General features: G+C 39.9%; 1 protein-coding gene across 2 annotated transcripts in view; it reads right to left on the bottom strand.

The window, feature by feature from the left end:
- dennd4c (DENN/MADD domain containing 4C) overlaps window positions 1-21345 on the bottom strand; it is a 52905-nt gene extending 31560 nt beyond the window's left edge. For both annotated transcript variants that reach the window (XM_047385687.1, XM_047385688.1), the window contains exons 1-2: window positions 21053-21345; window positions 403-713 (exon numbers count right to left, since the gene is read on the bottom strand). In XM_047385687.1, the coding sequence (XP_047241643.1) occupies window positions 403-701 (299 nt within the window). In that variant the 5' untranslated portion in view covers window positions 702-713; window positions 21053-21345. The remainder of the gene's footprint in view (window positions 1-402; window positions 714-21052) is intronic.
- Window positions 21346-21858: the final 513 nt, after the last annotated feature.

Below are 21858 nucleotides of genomic sequence, written 5' to 3'. Positions count from 1 at the left end.
AAGAACCTAGAATATAAGACATATTTTCAGTTGTTTCACACTTTTTTGTTTAGTATATAATTCCACATGTGTTAATTCATAGTTTTGATGCCTTCAGTGTGAAGCTACAATATTCATAGTCATGAAAATAAAGACAACTCTTTGAATGAGAAGGTGTGTCCAAACCTTTGGTCTGTACTGTATATGCACATACCAGTTGTCTAGGGCCGGTGTCCTGACACTTTTCAAGTCCTTGGTCCAACACACCTGAATGAAATGGCTGAATTACCTCTTCAGTAAGCAGTCCTGTTAATTATTGCATTTGATTCAGGTGTGATAAAGCCGAGACACATCTAAAAGCTGCAGGACACCTGGGAGTTGCGCAACCCTGTTTTAGGGACGTACAACACATTTCAGACTCACCCGATGTCAATCAGCGGAGATTTCCCCCGACCCCTTTTGTAGCACAGGAAGAGCTCGGGACTCTTGAGGCTGCCATGGTTGAGGTTGGCTGGCTGGCCGCTATAAGTGGTCTCGATACAGGTAAAGCCCTCAGGGACAGTTTCACCGGCTGACCTGTTGATGACAGCCAGGTCGGTGATGGGTGCTTTGGGCCCACTGGACTTGGTTTCTGACAGATCCTGCTCCAGGGGCGTTGACTCGTCAGTCAGGCCTGCAACTACGAAGTAGTCGGTGACACGGTGACCCTTGTCCTCGATCATGGCTGGGCGTACCTGTGATTTGAAAATAAGAAATTAGTTTGGTGTGACATTTACATAGCAAAGTTTTGTCTTTCTAATGAGTTAAAACCTCCTTTGCCACAATCCCGGGAAATATTTAAATATGTATTAAACATTCTAATGTTGGTAAAGCTGCTTGCACATCACAGAGCAGTACATCCATCTACATAGATACCATTTATCCATAACACAGATGAAGGTATAACCAAGAACCCAACAATATGTGAAACATAAGAAGCAATGTTCTCAGACCTCACATGGACACAAACACAGAATGATAAATACTGTGGCTAGGGAAATTAAAAGGAGTCTTGCACATCAACGAAGTAAACAAACCAGAGCAACAAAAGCAGTGACGGGAGGCCTGGATGTGCAAACACCCACACACACACACACACACACACACACACACACACACACACACACACACACACACACACACACACAGTTGTCAGTGTATGTCACGGAGCTGCACCAAAGCAGTTAAAGCTCTGGTGGCAGCAGAGAGCCAAGGAAGAGTCATCAAACCAGGAGGAATGCTGAGAAACTTTACCAAGACTTTGAATCAAACACACTCTAAAGACTAAAAAGCTATAATACACTCCTGAATGTGGCTCAAAATATCAGAAACAAAAAGGTTATGGTTTGATTTAGAGAAAAGAGTAGCTACAACAGGCCTCTAGCTGTGAAGCAGTGAATATTTTAGTTAACTTCTATAGGAGGTTCCTTGTTCTTAGTTAAAACTTCTGAGTCATGAGATGAAGCAGATCACCCCGCCAGCAGTCATGAACCAATTGGCCTTAAAAGCAGGATGTTTAGGAGTTCCTTAAATATGAGAAAACATTGTAATCTAAGCCAATTAAATCCTTTTCTATGGCCAGAAGCAGCACAGTTGTAATTCCCAGCATACTGAGAATTATTTTTTTTTTTTAGTTGAGACACAAAACTGTCAGCCAAACAACATGGAAGGGTGGTAAAAAACAGCTTCTAGGACTGAAACGCAGGAAACTCATCACAAATGGAAATGTGTCTTTATTGTTAATGTTGTGACCACAGGGAAACATTTCAATGATCCCCGTCATGGTATTGACCATGATACCAAAAAAATAAATTAATAAAACTTAAATCTACAATTTGGGAGCATTTCAAGCAAAATACAATCAGAAAATACTAAATTAATTCATTATAACAGACAAAGCATCAATGATCAGCACCTCAGAGCAGACAGAAGAAAAACTTATTGAAGACAAAACCAAATTCAGCTGAAATTATTCTAAATTCATTCAGCTGAAATCCAATTACATACCATCCAATCAAGGTCTAGTATTGCAGGAAAGCACTTCAAACTAGATTTAAAAAAAACTAAATTCACTCTTTAAAGCCGAAGGTTCTCAACATAATGACGAGGAATGGGACGGTTTCAAAAGTTTAGCTTTAAAAAGTGCTGAAATGATCTGTCGCCTCCTACCGTTTAAAATTCTTTCATGAGACTTCAGAGAACGTGCTGGAGCGACTGGAGGTTTCTCCAGCTGTAAGGGGCGTAGAGTAATGCCTCTGATCACAATCTGTGATTAAAAAATTACAGTTTGTGTATTTATTTAGCAAAGCTTATCCCAGAATGCAGAAGCATTGTATGAACAGCTAAGAATAGACTTAAAGAAAGTCCTCAAAGACCTCTCTAATTATTCTTCCTCTTTGTTAAAGTACTTCCTCTCCAGTTATTAAATTTATTTAAAACAACAGACGCCTCTTAATTTGTCTGTTCATCTGCCTTTTCTGACAGGTTCTAATTCTCCTTTTGTCCGGGATACTTTCAATTCTTCTTATTGGTGCGAGACATTACAGACATAAATGTACATTTCTGCACCGTTATTGACAGTGAACTCACCTCTGAGGTGAATTGTGAAGCTGTTTATAAAAAACGGAACCAGCGCCTGTTTTGCCTCAGAAAAGTGTCCTCCTTTCACCTCGACAAAACTATCTTGACTCATCTTGACTTGTTTCATCTGGCTTTTATTCAAATCCATTTTATCTTTCTGCTTAGTGTCCTGGTTTGGCAATCTCTGTCGAAAAACAAGAACCGCCTAAATTTTGAAGAGGTCCAGTAAGCTGAGGGGTGAGATGCAACTAAATCCAGAATCTTTGTATTTCAGGCAGGTACAGGGGATATCTGGATCCATTTTAAAAGAGGAGTCTTATCCTCTGCACGGCGAGTTCAGGCCCTGCCGTCGGAGCACAGGAATCTAGTATCAAAATGTAAAACAAAGTGCTTTAATACCAGCTTTGTTCAATCTTTGAAATTTGATATAGCATTGTCTTGACATTGTTTATTCCTTAATTATTTTTATCTTGTCTTATTTTATTTTTTCCCAATGTTTGTTACTTTTACCGTTTTTAAGGCGGGTATCGAGCACCTGGTCACTTATAATTACTGTATGCCTTGTCTAATGTATGTCTATGTCTTGTTTTTTGGAAACAAAGCAGACTCACCTCGCTGTAATCAATTCTACCTACATGTATAAATAAAGCTGATTGATTGATTGATTGAGGAAATGTGAATTTCCACGCACTGGAACTCAATGAAAATCAAGGTGCAGATGAAACCTCATTAATACCAGTCGATACAACAGAATTGCAATAAAACCGTTTCCCACTGCACTAATTAAGCCAAATGTAAACAGGTAACATGAAAATATCCACAATTTAAAAACAAGCTTCAGAGTTCAAGAAGTAAAACGTGGGGAAAATATTGCTGTATGGCATTTTCATGCTATATTGATAAATGTGAGTATGGCACACTTTTCTCAACCTGTTAAACCCTTGTAGGGTTGTGATCTCCAGTGTTGGAGGGAGGTACACCCTAGACCACTCACCAATTATTCCAACACTAATGTCTCTGGACTGTGGGAGGACTACAAAGATCTAGAGAGAACTCAAACATGCAAACTCCAGAATGAAAGACCCTGGAAAAGATTCAAACCCAGGACCTCTTTGCTACAAGGTAAACTGTACACTGCACGATTTTTGCCCAAAGCATTTGGCCTAAATCACAAAAGTAGTAGTCTATGTTTAATGCAAAATAAGCAACAGTGTATATTAAACAATATAGATTATGTTAAAATGATTTAAACGATATAAAAATTTCCTTAGCCACAAGAGCTGCTTAGCTATTTGTAGATGGCAACAGAATATGCAAGAAGGAAGCTTTTAGAAACTATGATAAAAAGTACAGAGTATTACATAAATTGTGCAATAACCCCCAAAAAAACAAAACAAAAAAACAACCATCACTGTGTATAAACTCAGTATAGACAAGTGGTCGACTAATGAAAGCCGGCAACCAGAAAATAAAATGTCAACGTTTATTCAAAAGTAAGAACACAAGTGGAGCAGCTCTTGAAAGAGCTTTCAGAACCACCGCAGGAAGTTCATTTTTTCCACTGGTGAGTCAGCTGCACCAGGAGGACAAAAAAGGAAAGAGATTTGGAACGGCCACAGCAAGCTGGACGCCACAGACGTCTGGATGTACAATCAAGTAAGTGTGACATTTGGAAAGGTGACTTAGCTGATAGCATAAATAAGTAAATAATGAAGGAGTCACGAGTAACTACTAATGTTTCGATAGTGTTGCCTTTAAGCTGGGGACAAGAATGAAGGGGAGGATTCCACTGCCTGATGTTTGCAAACAGCTTTTCACTTTTTAGCCTTCAGTCCCTGACTCTTACATCAGTGTTTCTTGCCTTCGATCTAGAGTCGACCCCTTGCCTGTACGTGCCGGCCAGATGGGTTAAATTAAAGCCGGCTCTATTGTCCTTCCAACAATTACCAACCTTGGAGTTTCTGCCCAGAATTAAGCACCTGTTTCTTTCCAAATCAAAGAAACAAACCCATAAAAGAGTGCAACAGAGTTGTAACTGTGTCATTAAAAGTAAACAAAAGCCCCACTTAGCGCTGCTGAAAGTGGAACGGATCACCGGATCACTTTCAGACATATCTGATGCATTTGCATGAAAGTCCATTATTTAAATGACATCCCGTCATCTCTTAACCGGGTGCTTGTTCTGAATCCTGCCTTTGTTTTTTTGCATGTCTTCTTCTAATTGACTCCAGATGTTCTTTTCCACGACACAATGAAGAACCCTCTCAGCCACACGCTAGTTCTGAATGGCTCCAGCTTTCATTTTATCATGATGCACAAGTGCCGTCTGAGAGCAAAGACTTGCTCCCCTGAAGAGATTTACTGCAGTATATCCATGGTAACAGCTCACCGGTCAAACCCCAGTCAAAGGCAGGCTGCTTGTTAGACCAGATTTTCTCTGGAATAAACAGTCCTGTTGAATGTCCTTTAACCAAAGCTAGATATTTAATGCACATCTGATGATATGAGCAATGAATGTTGGGTCTTCTATATGTTGGTGCATAAAACAGTCAGTCAGTAAAACAGAAACGGGCAACCAAGTCTATTCTCATCAGATTCTGAATTACGACAGGCAGGAAGAAAATCATTTTTCAAAGCCTCGATAAGTTCTCCCCATATACAAATTTGACAGAAATGCACAGAAAGATTATGACCAGAGCCACACAACTTTCAGCTTGACCCACCCCTTCCAATCAACCGAGTGGAAATTCAAAGGTCTTATCGTTTTAAAAATCGGTAAAAAGCACCAAATCGAGCTGAAAATGCTTGACTTTGATGAGGAAGTTGTTACTGTAGAAAGAAAGTTTGAAGTTTTGCCAGTTAGAGGAGCACATAAGGTTTGGGAAACTGACAAGAGGCACATCAGCAGTTCATTGAGGCTGCTTCAACTGAGAGCTAGGCTTTGGCGGGGGCTAGTCAATTTTTTGCTTTTTGCAGCTTTGGTTGTTTAGTATCTGATATCTTCTGCCACAGAACATGAATTACTCACTGGGTTGGGGACTTTTTATCCAATTAGCAAAGGGCTGAATACATTCAAACCAAACTTTAGTAGATAGCAGGAAGGCTAAAAGGCGCACAGCAAGCTTCAACCTCTGTCATGGAACATGTTTTATTTTGGGAAAGTTGGCATATTTTTGGAAATCTCAAGAGTTAAAGTAGGGTCTACATTCTTGAAAGAACAAGAATGACATTTACAGCGTAATTCGCTAATCATGCTAATATAAGATGGTAAAGATGCCTTAAACATTCAATCTAGTTTTGGTTTTAAAATAACCAAGATTCATTCTAGAGCTATTATTTTCTCAAATACACAAACGGAGGAAAGCTACCTCTATTCCCAATATATTCTGATAGGCAATTATTTACAGTAGGAAGGCCGGAACACTGTAAATTTTTAGCACTGATAGAGAAATCCAAAATGGCAAAAAAATCTGCATTGACATATCAGAACTTTACTAAACCTATACTTAGAAATAGACCATAAATACCCATGAACCCATGGCACAAGGAACCCAATAGCATTTAACAGTGTTGTACAGCAGAATAACATTAAACTGAAAGGGCACAGAGTATCAAACCAGCCAAGGCTAGTGTCTTATAGCGCTGTACGACAGGGCACTGTGCACAGAAAACTGCATCTTTCCAGAGCTTTTAGTTTTCTAATAACATGGTGTTATTCTGCTGCTAAAAAGGATGCACCAAAATCAATGAAAGACTGGCTAGGAGCATTTCTAAACAAGTAAAAAGCATGTATATTGTCATCACTGTTGTTCTGGAAACAAGACATATGCTCTTTTTTTTTTTTTATAATCAAGCAAAACTATAACCGAGATGCTTATTAATGTCAAATGGAAAGTTGCAGGAACCTGTAATCTGTACAAAACCTGTATTGAGCAGCAATATTAGTAGCAACATTTCACCTTCCCCAGAATGGTAATGACAGTATGAGAAAACATCCGGACAGTGAGTCATACAGCTTTCTCAAAGCAGGAACGCAGCTGACCACAAAGCACCACGACAGGGGAACAACGTACAGTTGGCAGGAGAAAAAAAGATCTTTCACTGGGCAGTGGACATTTCTGTTGCCTTGAGGACTGAAAGCCAACAAGTGTTCAGAAAAACAATAAAACAGAACATACTTAACAAGAGGACATTAAGCAAACCACAAAACTGATTAATGTAGCATTTTAATTATATAAGCAAAGCAGAACTAATTGATTTTATCATGCAATTAAGGGATTATGTTTACATAGGCTGAAAAAGATGTAAATAATGAAATGTCAGCAATGAGCTAGACATGTCATTACACTTACGACGGATGTTTTTGCCTCATATTCAGCACCCTCCACAATGATAGACACCCTGATAAAAGAGGAATAAAGAGCCAGTAGAGAACAACAATGAGTTTTTGAGCAACAAACTCTCATCCCCACTGTTATGTATGGTGGAAGATCTGTGATGCTTGTTAGGAGGTCTGGCATCAGAAACTCTTTGAAATACCAGAATGTTTTAAAAAAAGAAAAATCTGGTGGAATCTAGCAAAAAGCTGAAAATGGTCCATCACTGGGTCTCTCAACTGGATCATGATCCAAAACATATGGCCTAATCAAATCACAGTTTTAATTTAATAAATAACATGCATTTCCCACTCATGACAGATAAGCTGAAGATGATTGATGGATGGAAGTTTGATTTTTTTACATTTTCATAGTAAGATTAAGCTACACCAATAAATCAAAAAATTATTAAAAATACATTTTACACATCTCTTCCATGTGTGTTCTAGATTTGCTGAAAAAAAAAATGCAGATTTAATAATCCGAAGACAGGACGTAAAGTAGAGCTACCTACCCTTTGTGAAAGCTGCAACTAGCAACATCATTGGTAAAACACACATTAATGACTCGCATTTTACAAACTAAAGCTACATTTTCCTTCTTACTGTCTTTCTCTTCCGTCATTGTGATGCTCAAACACCAACGAAATCAGGTTAGTGCAGTGAAGGTCCATCTGATAGGCCAAATATATTACAGCACATCACGTAATACAAAACATTTCGTTTTACAAAACATTGTGTTTGATATTAAAATGAGAGAAATGTGTTTTAAAAAATGCCACAAAGAAGCTTATTATCATTGCATTATTTTGTGCTTTTCAAGGAAGAAAATTTTGACTCTTTGCTGAAGACGGAACATCAGCAGGGACAACCCAGACGTGGTGAACTAAGGAATAGATCATCTGTCATTTGATTCAAATTGGCAGTATTTTTTAATGGTAAATGGACTGAACTTAAAGAGAGCTTTCTAATTATTACTCAAAGTGCCCTTCAACTACAGCCACGCTCACCCAGCCGCACTTACATTCACATGCACCCATTTGCAGATCGGCAGGTTGTGGTGTTGTGGGCCTTGCTCAATGGCACAGATGACAGGAGGAGGAAGCTGGAATCAAAACCTAAAACTTTCTGATTGCCTGACTCTTCCCAGTGAGCCCCAGCGGCCCACAATAAGGTCTACTATCCAATACATCAGTAATTACCTCCACTACTAATGAAGTACATTATAAACCTCTTATGGGCTTCACGAACAGACACCCAGTTGAAACCATGTGACAGCCCCTTGAGTCTCCACCAGACCCCCCACAACCACAAAAAGCTCTCTCTCTGAGGCAGCCCATGACAAATAAACACTGGCGCTGCCATAGCAACCTGGCTCCAACAATGCCAGGCTGCTCGGCCCTGAGCAGCGACTAGTGTTACCCTATCTCAGGAAATCGATCTCAAAGTTTACCCTTAGCGTAGCTGGCGTTCTCAGCAGTGTGCTCTCAGACTCCAAGGACATTTAGACGCACTTAAGTTGCAGCTTTAGATGTACAATAAATAAAATAGTAGACATGGCTTCCATTGGCTGCCCACTTTAATGGGGACAGGAGCAAATAAACCACAGTTGTTCCCAGAAACGGAATGGGAAATTAGACCTAAAAGCTTTAAAGGGGATTGTAAACAGAAGCGCAAGCATAGGGAATCATTTTCAAGCCAAAACTAGGTTGAAGGGTAAAAGAAACCGAGCCAAACTAGCTCATTACATTTCACCGATATAAATGTCTGTGGTGTAACTTGAGCCACGGCCTCTAAAAGTTGTGTTGTGCGCCCCCTTTGCAACCTGTTCCAGTGTAGCTGGTCAGGCCTGATGATCGAGTGTCACCCTCTTTGTCTGGGCTGCACTCAGCGTTGCTGGGTCAGGACAAACGACCACAAGATACACAATACAGCTTTCATTGACAAGTACTCGGGCCAGACATTTTCCTAGATATTAAGAGGAAATGTTTGATGGGATACTGATGCAGTTATATCTGCCATAACACAACAATGATTAGGTTGTTTAATTCAGTTCCCTGCCTGAGCATTTATTGAGAAAACAGTTGTTTCTTTGTAAAACAAATTTATACAGAAAATGAATCCTTGAAAAAAGTAGACATGCATACGTACTTTCAGAATTAGAAGAAATCTTTCATGTGAAAATTTAATACTTGCTCAGTCAATCCGTTTTTAATGTTTGGATCCAAAAGTTCACTATGAGGCACTTTGGCCCAGCACTGACTGTTGTAAAGTGCTTTACAAATAAAATTCGATTGATAAACGTTTGGTAGATATGTCTGCAGTGGTCAGACTGTAAATATGGAGCCTGTAAAACCATAACCTGTGAAGGACAGGTGGACAGAAAACTGAAGGATGAATGGAAAGATGGGTGGACAGACAAATGGATGAACGGAAGGACAGGAGGATGGAAAACTGGGTTTTGTGGACAAATGGAGATACTGATTGACACGGGATGGACAAACACATCAATGATAAAACAGATCAAAAATGGATGGATAGACAGATAAAAGTATTGGATACAAATACAAATATTTTTCTATGCCGAGCCTCCATTATTGCATATTAATCCAGCCCTTAATAAATTTCTAAACTTTTCCAGACTTCCTATCAGCCCTGTATTTAAATAATCAGCAGGCCAATAAAATCAGCTTATATGCTATAATCCCCTGAATCTAGCTTTACAATTTCTCCATTCAAATTAAGAAACTATTATTTTTAAACAATAATTTTCTAGATCAATTAAGATTTTAAATTGAATTGTTATTTCTCTGCAAGATCCAGGCTATGATCTCAGCCAGTTGAAGCCAAGTGCTGAGGAGACCACGCTCAGTTGATGTTGCACTATTTTACTCATATGTAAATATCTGGACAAATAATGCAAAAATATGTCCAAGATGTGTCTTAAAATCAATGATTTGTAGAAAACTGTGGAAGCCAAAATATTTGAAGACCAATGGGTTTGCAAAAATAGCAGCTGGAGTTTCATGCCTAAGCAGACAGGAAAAAAACATCTAAAGAAACTTGAAATAAAAACATTTAGGCTGGTCCATGAGCAGTTAAAGGACAACTCAACAGGACAAGACGTGTCTGGATATCTTAAGATGAAACTAGAGAAGTTGTAATGGGAGACAGCAACATGAAATGAATCATAACTTCCAGTATAATCAGCCTTTCAGCACCAAAACCTGGAACTGGTACAGAGAAAAGGGTGAGGAAAACAAATTAAAGCAGTTCAGCAAAAAGGAAAACCACCTGACATTTAGGCTGTAGGAGTCATAGGAGTGATCAAACCCTCTGTCCAAGATGTTTCAGAACCGCTCCCGGAATGTGGTGCTGTTTATTGTCTGAGACCCCTCATACCTGCTCCAGGGCCGGAAATCAGACCCCACTACTGGCCAAATGTGGGTAAATTTGTGAATTGGCAAGCACATTTCACCAAGCTACAGTGATGGGTTTAAAATGTGAACCGGACCACAACGTTCAATTTCAAATACTGACCTAATCTCTGGTATAAAACCGTTAGGGGAACCACCAACCATTCATGAAGAGTCAAGGGATGAACCTTAAATGTAAAGTCTGATATTTTAACAGTAAAAACACATACCAGTGAAGAGCATTCAGTCAATACTTTGTTGAAAATGCTGCCTTTGCCATTCCATACCGTCGCAGTTTTAGTCATTTTACACCCAACCTTTTCAAAAACATTTTGCACCTGCTTTGATAACCAATGAAAGTATTTTATAATCCATTAATGTCTACTGTAAGGGGATGTTTTCATTTGACTTCAGTAAACAGGACTTAGCAGAAAGCCACTGAGGGTCATTTTAGTTTAACCAGGGGTTGTAATCTGTCACATTTCGTAAGAGTCAATTGTGGTAATCAGGGATCAGAATAGAATCGCCCAACTTAAAATAACTAGTTTCAGCACAATTATTCATTTTCTAGTTTCTTTAAATAATACGTAACTAGCTAGCTAAATATCCTGGTATACAATGTGAAGATACATTGGAACAAACTGGTTTGTTTACAGCTATGAGATGGCAACACGTGGACAAAAGTCGGTGCAGAAAATGTCAACGTGCGCAGCATGACAATTATGGTACATTTTTGTATTTCTTTTACACTAAAGTGCTTTTTTAGATAAGCTTTTTATTTAAAAAAAAAAACATACCCTGACCATGACCTTCTATAACTTTCTGAACTGCTGCCATCAGGCGAATGGTTCCACGACATCAGCAGAACCACCAGTCTACTAAACAGCTATTGAAATACTGAACTGGTCTTAGGATTATGCATTTTACATTACTGAATTTATTTGATCTGTTTTCTATTTTACCATCTTTCCCACTCAAATGGACCCCTGAGAAATGCTGTCCCATTTTGCTACATGCTGTAAGTTGTGGAGAGTAATGACAATAAATTGATATGAATGACTGAAATCCTGACTGAAGGATACATCACATCAATTTCTTTCTGCCCTAGAAAGTTTTAATTCGTTGTCACACCACTCTTGACTTGCTTGAAAGCATTTCGAAGGCTGGCTGTGGAGCCCTGCAAACCTTGAGGGCAGGCTGCCATCTTTAAAACTGATGATCTCATCCGTTTCACACAAAAGAGCCTGGAGGCTCGTTCCCCAGGGGTGAAAGACGCTCCCTCTGTGTGTCAGCGTGCAAGCAACAGATGACGGCATGTTTACGTTATTTCTGCAGGAGCTCCGCCATGAACATCTGATCTCCTGCAACAGCTGCTGAAGATGACATTCAGCGAATGAAAACAATGCAGATACTGTAAATACGCTGCTGATCCATCGCTGATCCTACAACCTTTGGCAAAAATGATCGAATCACCAGTCTTGAAGGTTGCACTTTCAGTTGTTTAATTGTGTCCAGAAAAAAAGCAATCACAGACATGACACAAAACTACAGTCATTCTAAGTGGCAACTTTCTGGCTTTAAGAAACACTAACAGAAATCAAGAAAAACATTAGGGTAGTCAGTAACAGTCACGTTTTTAGCTCAGAGAGACAAAATTATGGAATCATAACAAAAGAACACTTCAACATATCACTTGTACTTTGTTGCACCACCTCTGGCTTTTACAGCTTGCAGTCTCTGAGGCTTGGACTTAATGAGTGACAAACAGTAGACTTCATCAATCTGGTTCCAACTCTCTGATTACTGTTGTCATTTTCTTCAACTTCCACCACAGATTTTTATTGGATTTAGATCCAGACTATTTACAGGCCATGACATTGACCTATGTGTCTTTCTTCGTTGAATGTTTTCAGTATTTTCTCTCTAGCAAGATGCATTATCTTGAAAAATGATTTCATCAACCCCAAACATTCTTTCAATTGATGGGATAAGAAAAGTGTTCAAAATGTCAATGTAAACTTGTGCATTTATTGAAGATGTAATGACAGCCATCTCCTCGGTGCCTTTACCTGACATGTGGCCCCATATCATCAATGACTGGAAATTTGAATGTTTTCTTCAAGCAGTTGTCTTTATTAATCTTGTTGTTTTCTTCTGTTTAGGTGTTAATAATGGTTTACATTTAGCTTTTCTGTATGTGAATCCTATTTCCTTTAGGCAGTTTCTAACAGTTCGGTCATTTGTTTTGCTGTACATATTCTGTTTTCAAGACATTGCTTTAAGTTTTCCATCTTGCTGTTTTGATGTCTTCCTTGGTCTACCAGTATGCTTGCCTTCAACAACCTTCCCATGTTGTTTGTACTTGGTCCAGATTGTGGACACTGAACAACCAACATCTTTTGCAACACTGCGTGATGATTTACCTTCTTTAAGAAGTTTGATAATCCTCTTCATTGTTTCAATTGACATCTCTTGTGTTGGTGCCATGATTCATGTCAGTCCACTTGGTGCAACAGCTCTTTGAGATGTTACCACTCCTTTTTAACTGCAGACTAATGAGCACATCTAATCTGATGTAGGTGTTAGTTTTGGGAATTAAAACTTCCAGGGTGATTCCATATATTTTTACCTCTGCTTTAGCTAAAGAAGTGACTGTTACTAACTACCACAATGTTTTTTCTTGATTTCTTTTAGTGTTTCTTAAAGCTAGAAAATTGCCACTTAGAATGATTGTAATTGTGTGTCATGTCATTGATCTGCTTTTTTTTTTGGGACAAAATTAAACAACTGAAAGTACATCCTCCAAGACTGGTGATTCCATAATGTTTGCCAGAGGTTGCATGTAGAGCCCTGACAGCTCTACATAAATATGCACCCACAATTATTTCTGGAGGACCGTATTAATGTTTCAGGTTTGTCTCTGCAGACCCAGAGTCTGCTTCAAGTGGCACTTTGCAGCTTTGGGCTTCAGAGGATCTGAAGAACAAAGTGGCACTCCCTGCCACCTGTCAACACAATATGGTGTCAGCAGTGGTGGTCCGATTCAGTGCAAGCTGCCAGTGAGGCGGCAAAACGCAGAGAGAACAGACAGGCTTGAGCTCTAACAGGGTGGGAAAGGGATCTAAGGAGGAAAAAAGCTAAAACTGTAGATGTTGCAGCCATGTGGTGAACCAAGAGCTCAGGTTGGTGGAAGAACCTCATAGCTATATGTGTTACTGAGGCACTAAAGACAGCATGAGACGGGAAGCATGTGCTGTGTGTTTGCCGGGTGATAAAGTTGAGCGATACCCTGATGTTATCATATCTATCTGTTAAAAGCATTTAACATTTTGCAGCGTTGAGCAAAGGAAATGTTTCTGCTATCCACAGCAGGTCTTTATCTCGGCAGTTTTTTTTTTTAGACCCTGGCAGCTATTTTACCCACACATATTGGTATATGACCATTTATTTGAAATGGAAGTGGCTGTAATGGTCAAAACGCTTTCTGTGTTAAACAGATAAATTGACACTTTTCCTACAGATGAGGTATTAAAAAATACCTCGCAAAAGTATATTTTGGTTTGGACTTTGACTAGACCATTCTGCAACATGAATATGCTTTGATCTGAGCAAGGCCATTGTAACTCTGGGTGTAAGTTTAGGGTTGCTGTCCTGCTGGAAAGTCTTTTGCAGCCTCTAAACAGGTTTCATTCATTATATTTAGCTCCAACCATTTCCCCTGCTGAAGTAAAGCCTCCCCATAGTATTATGCCCCCACCACCATGCTTCACTGTGTGGGTAGTCTTTCAGAGTGATGTGCAGTGTTAGGTTGGTGTCAAACTTTGGATGTAGGCCAAAAATAGTTACATTGTGGTCTAATCTGACCAGAGAACCTTCCTCCACATATTTGCTGTGTCCCCTACATGGTTTGCAGCAGACAATGTAGGGGACTTATTTGGGCTTACTTTCAACAATGATTTAAAGCTTTCTAGTCTCCCATAAAGGCCATTAGTTGTGTGAAGTGCATGCCTCATAGTTGTCCTTGCAACAGATTCTTCAGAATCAGAAAAGCTTTATTGCCAAGTACGTTTTTGGACATACAAGGAATTTGTTTTGGCATAGTCTCTACAAGAAATGTGGATCTCTGCAGCTCCTCCAGGGTTACATGGTTCCATCTCTTGCCTGCTTCTGAGTTTAATGCTCTCCTTGTCCACCAGTTTAGATAGACGGCCAGTACAGATCGAAATGTTCAAATGCTGGGATTTTGTCTTAGAACTTTACCCTGCTTTAAACCTCTGAGGCCTTCACAGAAACGCTGGATCTACACTGTAATTACACATATATGGACCATCAAGTGACTTCTGGAGGCAATTGCTTGAACTGGATTTTATTCAGGGGTGTCGGTGAAGGTGGCTGAACACATATGCATGTCACACTTCAAATTTTTATTTGAAAAAGACAACAATTTATTTGAAATACTTTCAAATCTGTGGTAGTAATGTGGAAACAATTTGGAAAGCAATTTCATCATGTGACCAACAAATACTATCCTAATATTTCCAAGGCAGAACTTTATTTAAACAAAAATGTAAAAAACAAAATATTAAAGCTGTAATAAAGAAGATTTATTCATCTCTTCTGCAGTATGACAAACATTCCAGACCCTTTGCCAACAGTTTTTGCTCCCCTCTGTTATGAGTCTAAGGTTAGTCCAACAGCAGGTTTAACATAATAGCAACAAAGCTAAGCGCAGCGTCTAAAAGCCAACCATGTTTGATGCCTGCGGTCAAGCTGCACAAGCACATGTTTCAGGGATAGGTGTGGTTATTAAACAGGAAAGTGACGCACTTCAAGTGTTCCGTTGATTTATATCAACATCCAACAGCTACCGGTAGGCTAAGCTTGGCAGCAGATGACTCCACCAGGACGGGGGCCCAACTCTGTGATTACAGGTAAATATGAGGTTTTGAAGTGGAGCGACAATGCACCAGGAGCTGCAGCTAAGAGCAGAAACTCCATAAGACGGCCTCCTTCTTAAAGCGTGACAACCCCAGCAGACAGAGAGCATTCTTTCCACTGCGAGCAGAAGAGCCTTGCTAACTAGCTTTACTCCTTCCAGCTCAGACAGCACTGCAAGAAAATAACTGGCATGCCACCGCAAGGGCCAGAGGAGGGAAACCGGTGGGCTAAAGGATGTTTTTTCTGTTTCCTTTCCCCGATCACAAGATCCACCTTGTTGATCTCTGACTAGACGCAGTCTCCCTGAAGTTCATACGTATTAGGACAGGCAAACAGGTGGTTGAACCTTACGCACTGAGCGGTTTCAGGCACATAATGACAGCAGAATCACAAAGCCTGCACTGCAGCATCAAATCTGTAATCTATTTAATCATTTAAGGGTTGCAGAATCTGATAAAAGGCTCTTAAAGGAGCCTTAAGTGGAACACCTCATCTCTACAGACCTCGGTACTCAATGTTGTGGAAAATGTTTCCCGACAGTAGTAAGAAATTAGTGCATTTCTCTGGAAAAACATATAAAACTTCCCTGTTTAAAACAATAACAGAACAAACGAGCAATTACAGCTAAAATACAAATAAAGACCCAATTAATACAATAAAAAATAGCTTCTTTCTACAAGGCGCCGAGTAACCAGAGGATGTTTCAGAGGCAAATGTCAGGAGTGACGTTCTCAGCTTGGAGTCGGTACAGGTGCAATTTGCATATTTACAGCAAACGTAATAATCAGTTCAACGTCTACAAAAACAAAAGGACTTCACAGTACAGACAGAAACTGGCAATTGCCCAGCATAAGCTGAACAAAACAGTGGCATAAGTAAAACTATTAGATCATATTTAACTGCTGTAAATATCAAAGAAGAATATATCATATTACTGCTATATTGGAGAAAAACTACAAAAAACGGCTTCAAAGCAATCTTCAAAAAATAATTCAGATTTGATGATTTGGTGGAAATAACTAATGGACACGCCGTCAGCTTTGTGAAGCCTGTAAATCTGGGTGTAATACCTGATGAGCACCCATCGTCTTCAACCGTTGAGAAACGGCATGATCAACTCAGACAGAAATGAACAACAACGGTGCTACAAAATCAAAAAGGAAAACATTTAACCTTATGTGCACCAAACTTATGAGCTGAGGAGATATTTGATTGTAGGGAACAAGATCGTTTTCCTGCTGATGAAGACCCTGGATCCACATTACGAGAACTCCTCTTCCACCAAAACTGGTTCCAGTGCTAAACCACTTCTGGTGTTTGCTTATTTACCAGTTCTTTGTTTTTTGTTAACAATCAGAAAAATGTGGCTTCAGATTCCCCCCATGCTGGACAGATTTTGACGTCACAATGCATGGATTGGCAGGACCAGAAAACCTGCATCTGTGGTCAGATACTTCTTGTTTCCAATACCAAAGCACAGACTCTGGCACTGAAACGCTGAACTTTGATTGGCAACTAGCTACGTTCTGCTTTCGTCAGGAGTTGAAGGGGAAAACCAGACGCCTGCTGGATCACAGTGCCTTATAAATGTATTCATACCTCTCTGATACCCCTAGATAAAATTCATTGTGATCAACTGTATTCTCAAGTCTCCTAATTAGTAAACAGCCGTCGCCTGACCAAGGAACACAGTAGACAGGTCAGGGAGAAGGTTTTGGCAACTCTGAAGGAGCTGCAGCTGTACTGACACAGTTATTACTAAAAAGAAAAATACCCCTGCTTGCCATTTTCCTGTCATTTTCCTGCTTTGTGTTGGTCTATCATGGAAATCCAAAATATTTGACTGATGTTTGTGGTTTAAACATAATAAAATATGGAAACCTTCAGGAATTTGAATTACTGGTGACATGAGTTCTACAAAAAGGGCTGTTTTTGAACAAAAATAAAAAAGGAGAGACTGACATATTTTCACAATAGAAAATGAACAAAGTGCTTAAGAATTCAAAACAGTGAAATGCATCAAGATTAATCAGATTTGTTAACAAATTTATCATAAATTGAATCACATAAGGAGTTTGGTTTCTTTTCACACATCATGAAACCATTAGAGCAGCCAGTGGTTTGAAAGCCCCTTTACAAGCACATGTTTTCTTGGTAAAAACCATGCTTAGTAAAAGCAATATCCGCTAAACTACTTACCATTAGATGGTCTTGTTCTGAAAGGGTTAATATAGGTGGGTTTTATTCTTTTTAAACCTGTAGAGGCTAATTTGGTCTTGAACTCAGTGGTTTGCAACTTTTATCCTCCAGAATTCTCACCTGCTTTAAATGGAAATAAAATCAAAAGAAAATATAATAAAATATGAGGAATCCCTTTACAGAACAATTTCTTTAAGCCAGCTTCAGCTTGGATCAAGTATTTCATCTCCACTGCGACCTGTTTCGGACTTCTGATTTAAAGATCTCACCCACCTTTACAAAATATCTTTACTGTTTGTTAATCTGGCGGGTTTGAACTGCTGGTGTAAACTTAAACTTCCATACCAGATGTTAGGATATCTGTCGATGCTTTTTGCCATTTGAGGGACAATATCTGAGATCTGACAGTTATTGCAACAAAGATTGAAATGTGAAGTAAAAATTAAAATCAAACACTTGTAAAATCTAATTTTCCTCTCTTTATCAAAGGATTGGCAGACACCTCTGAAGCTTTAACAGAAACGCTCCTCTCACCTCCCCTCCAACAATGACCTCAGGTGTTTCTCACATTCATTGAAATCCTTATTTGACTTGGCAACTAGTCAGTCCTCCAGCTTGATCCTGTTGCTTCATTAGCCAGCCCGCATCATTTCCTTAGTCACCTGACAGAGGCTTGGGACAAGCAGTGGTGGTGACAAAGTGCAAGTTCAATGTACACAAAGCGACAGCTCAGCCACAGTTGACCCACTTTATGTCTGCAGCCTGTAGCAGAACGTAGGAGCAAAACCTTCCCTGCGTCCACTCCTTGTTTCCATCTCCTGTCGAGCCAAGCCGAGGTCAGCCGACAAGTTACTGCTGTGTGTCTTTCTACGTGGCAAGGACTCTGAATTCTGCCGGAGCAATTTCCAGCATTCCTCACACTCCAAATGCCCCGATTTATCCAGTTAGGATGCAACATTCCTGCAGCCACCTCACACTACCCAATTAGAAAAATAAGAACGCTTAATGCACAATATGTAAGGAGGTGCCACGCACAGCAGTAACGATGCGCACACACGAATCAGCAAAGCCGTGATGGGAAGATCAGGAAGGAATTTACCCTTGGGACTTACACTCCTGCCGGGTGGCATAAACTCAGTGCTGAGGCATAGATATGTGAGCACCTTGGCTCTGGATTCAATAGCATTTGTCCTCATTATACACCCACACAGCCACAAAAGGGGAAAAAAGCTTCACATACTCATGTGATTACACAAACTCCCTTCTGTCAGGCTATGTGCATTAACAGTACAAATCAGAAGCCTACACCTACCAGCGTGAATGGCATGTTAACTAATGAGGCCCTTGAACCCTTTTCTCAAGGTGGAAGGATGAAAATAAACAAGTCATAAATAATTCACCCAGGGTTGGGTATATACATTGACTCCAGCTAATATTAGGATAAATGTCTCCCAAGTTGTAAAAGAATCTCACCGTTTTTGTGGAAAGCAACAAATTCCTGTTATATTTCTGGCTGGATACTTGGCCACTCAATGGTGGATCTCATTTAAAATGACTTTTTTCCTGGCATAAAGCTGCCCTTTAAGCATTGCTCAGACTTTTTAAATAGAATTGAGGTCTGAGTCGCTCCTGAAGCTTGACATTTGCCTGCATTGTCCATTCTAAAACCCATTTTAATCAGCGTTAGTTATGGTTGTGTTGCCGGAACCATTAACTACTCAAGCTTCAATCACCAAGCTATTCATTTGAGATAAAGCCAAATTGAAAACAACAAATTGATGGTAATCCCTCAGCATGATGCTGCCACCACCATGCTGGAAGATTGATGCAGTGTTGTTAAGTTTAAAACCTTCATCTTTACTCCTTTAAACATTCTTCTTCTCACTGTAGCCAAAAGGCTCATTGGTTGTCTCACATAAATTGGGTGTTTCTTTGTCAAGAGGATGGCTTTTGAGCATATTGTTCTGTGTTTAGGATAACTGTCCGGTTGGATCTCATCACTGTGCCCAAAGTCTCAACCATCCGATCCAAATTCTTACTCTAAAAGCAAAGGAAGCTAATCAGGATGTTCAGGAACAACAGAAGAACCAACTTCTGAACACCATTGCCACTATAAAGCGAGTTTAACATCAATGTGGACTCAGAGGGTGCTGACCAAATTAAAAAGTCAAAATCAACACCTTCAAGCAGCATCAAAAATTTCAAGCTGCCCACACTGACAAGCCAAATGCCTTCTGGAGAAAATGTCTATGGTTAATTCCCAATAAATGACAAGAAGTCCATTTGGGGTAGTATATGCAATGATTTAAAACTCAAGAACATTGTACTAACTATCAGACATGGAAGTGGCAGCATCATGCTAAGGATCTGATAGCGCTAACTGGTCAAAACTGCAAGTAGTATGTTTGGAGGCATAAAGATGAGGACTTGCAACCTAAAAACACTGCACCAAGTGTCAAATATGGTTGTAGCATTATCATACTATGTGTTTGTTTGATTGAGCTGATTTTTCAGAATGACACCGTAAAATGTCAAGGATGGTTGTGGCTGCATTATGCTGTGGGGCTGTTTGACTTCCAGTTGTACTGGTGCAATGAAGGAGGAGCACATACACTTTCTTCAACATCACCTGAAATCGACATCTTGATTGGAAAGTTAACAGATTATTGGCTTTTGAAAATGGATAATTATGCCAAACACACAGCAGAAGGGTTTTTTAAGATGGGATGGATAAAGCGGACCAACATTAAGCTTTTGGAATGACTGCAATGTCAACCTTATTGGTTAAAGTGTGTGATTTCTCAGCAACATGCTGGGCATTTCTAAATATTACTGGGTGGGTTGAGCTTATCGGTATATTTTTAGCCATGTGTAGATTTGAAAATAAAAAATACAAACAAACTTATATACGTCAGCATTTGTTCCAGAACACTGACAGTGCAACAATTACCTGGAAAAGCTAGCCGGCTAACTTAAAAGGAAGTCGGGTTAACAGTTCCTCATCTTGTGCTCAGTCTCTACCAGAGTTAAACATCAACGCCTCCCTGATATAAATGCTATGTTTTACAAGATTGCATTCAAATTCAAGCAGGAAGTTCAGAGGGCGATCGCGCCTGAGAGCAGACACCTGCGGAGGTTCAGCCAAGCTGACTATCAGGCGTCAAGGAGGGCCCAAACAGGAGGAGGAGGAAAGGAGGGCTCCTGTGTTCCCAACTGTTGCATCCGAACCCACAACTAGGTCAACGTCGATGCGGGAAACACACACCACCGCTGCCACAACAAAGCCAGTCTCCTCGCCCCCCAGTGATCCGCCCGAGCGGAGATACGTGGCTCTGCCTGCCTCTCTCTCTCTCTCTCTTTCCGCGGTCAGTTAACAGCTCCGCGGTGAAAAGTGCAGACGCAACACCCGAAGTCTGTCGACACGCAGCTACAGTCTTCATAAAACACTTTCATTACAATGTATAATCCCCACAACTTACTCCGTTTAGTCATCAGTTTCGCCATATTGTAAAACGTGAGAACTCACCAGCTGTTTACGCTGCAACAGGAGACTATGTTGACATGAAGGCAACTTGCTGTTTCACCGCTTTGTGTATTCCGTTTCGACGAGCACTTTGCGCGCAGAGAAAAGCGGCGGCTGGTTCTTTTACGCCTCTTGTCAAACTTCAGGCCACTTCTTCTCACACTTTCATCTGAAGTTGTCGGCGGAGGCAGGCGCCATGTTTTGTGTCTGCGCTGATAGTTTTGTAGGAGATCTAAACCTCTCTCTCTTAGCCTGGAACCGCCCAGCGAAGAGGAGCGGCCACAGCTTGCCCCCTCTTTAACTGACACGGGCTGGCTGCCAACGCCGTTAGTAAGCCGGAATGCGTACTTCCGGGTGCTTCCGGAAGCTCTTTTCAAAATAAAACTTAGACTGTATAGCGGTTTATAAAATAAAAGCACCATGGATCTGGAGGAATTTTTTTTCAGTAACCCAATTTTTATTTAAACATTCTTCATGGGTTTCATCTCACAGAACTTTTAAAAGTTTTATTTTTAAATATAATTTTTTTTTTAACATCTGTCCTTTGTAGTGTACCAAGGGACAAAGTTGACACAGTCCAATAAATTGTTAAATATTAATTTTACCTAAAATTAAAATGTGTCGAATGCATTGAATACATTTCTTAAATTATATTATCGTGTTAGTAATTGATTATCTAATTACATGTCACAATTACTCATTAAAGCATGAATTCCCATTATGTGTTTAAATCAAACATGAATTATAAAAAAGCATAAGAAATAATAACATAGGTGTACCTCAGTTGTGGAAGTCTTTTAGAGCCGTCT

This window comes from Girardinichthys multiradiatus, chromosome 14 (genome assembly GCF_021462225.1).
Source record: "Girardinichthys multiradiatus isolate DD_20200921_A chromosome 14, DD_fGirMul_XY1, whole genome shotgun sequence".
NCBI lineage: Eukaryota > Metazoa > Chordata > Actinopteri > Cyprinodontiformes > Goodeidae > Girardinichthys > Girardinichthys multiradiatus.
Note: the sequence above shows the minus strand (reverse complement) of the source record. Positions and strands in the feature narration are given on the sequence as shown.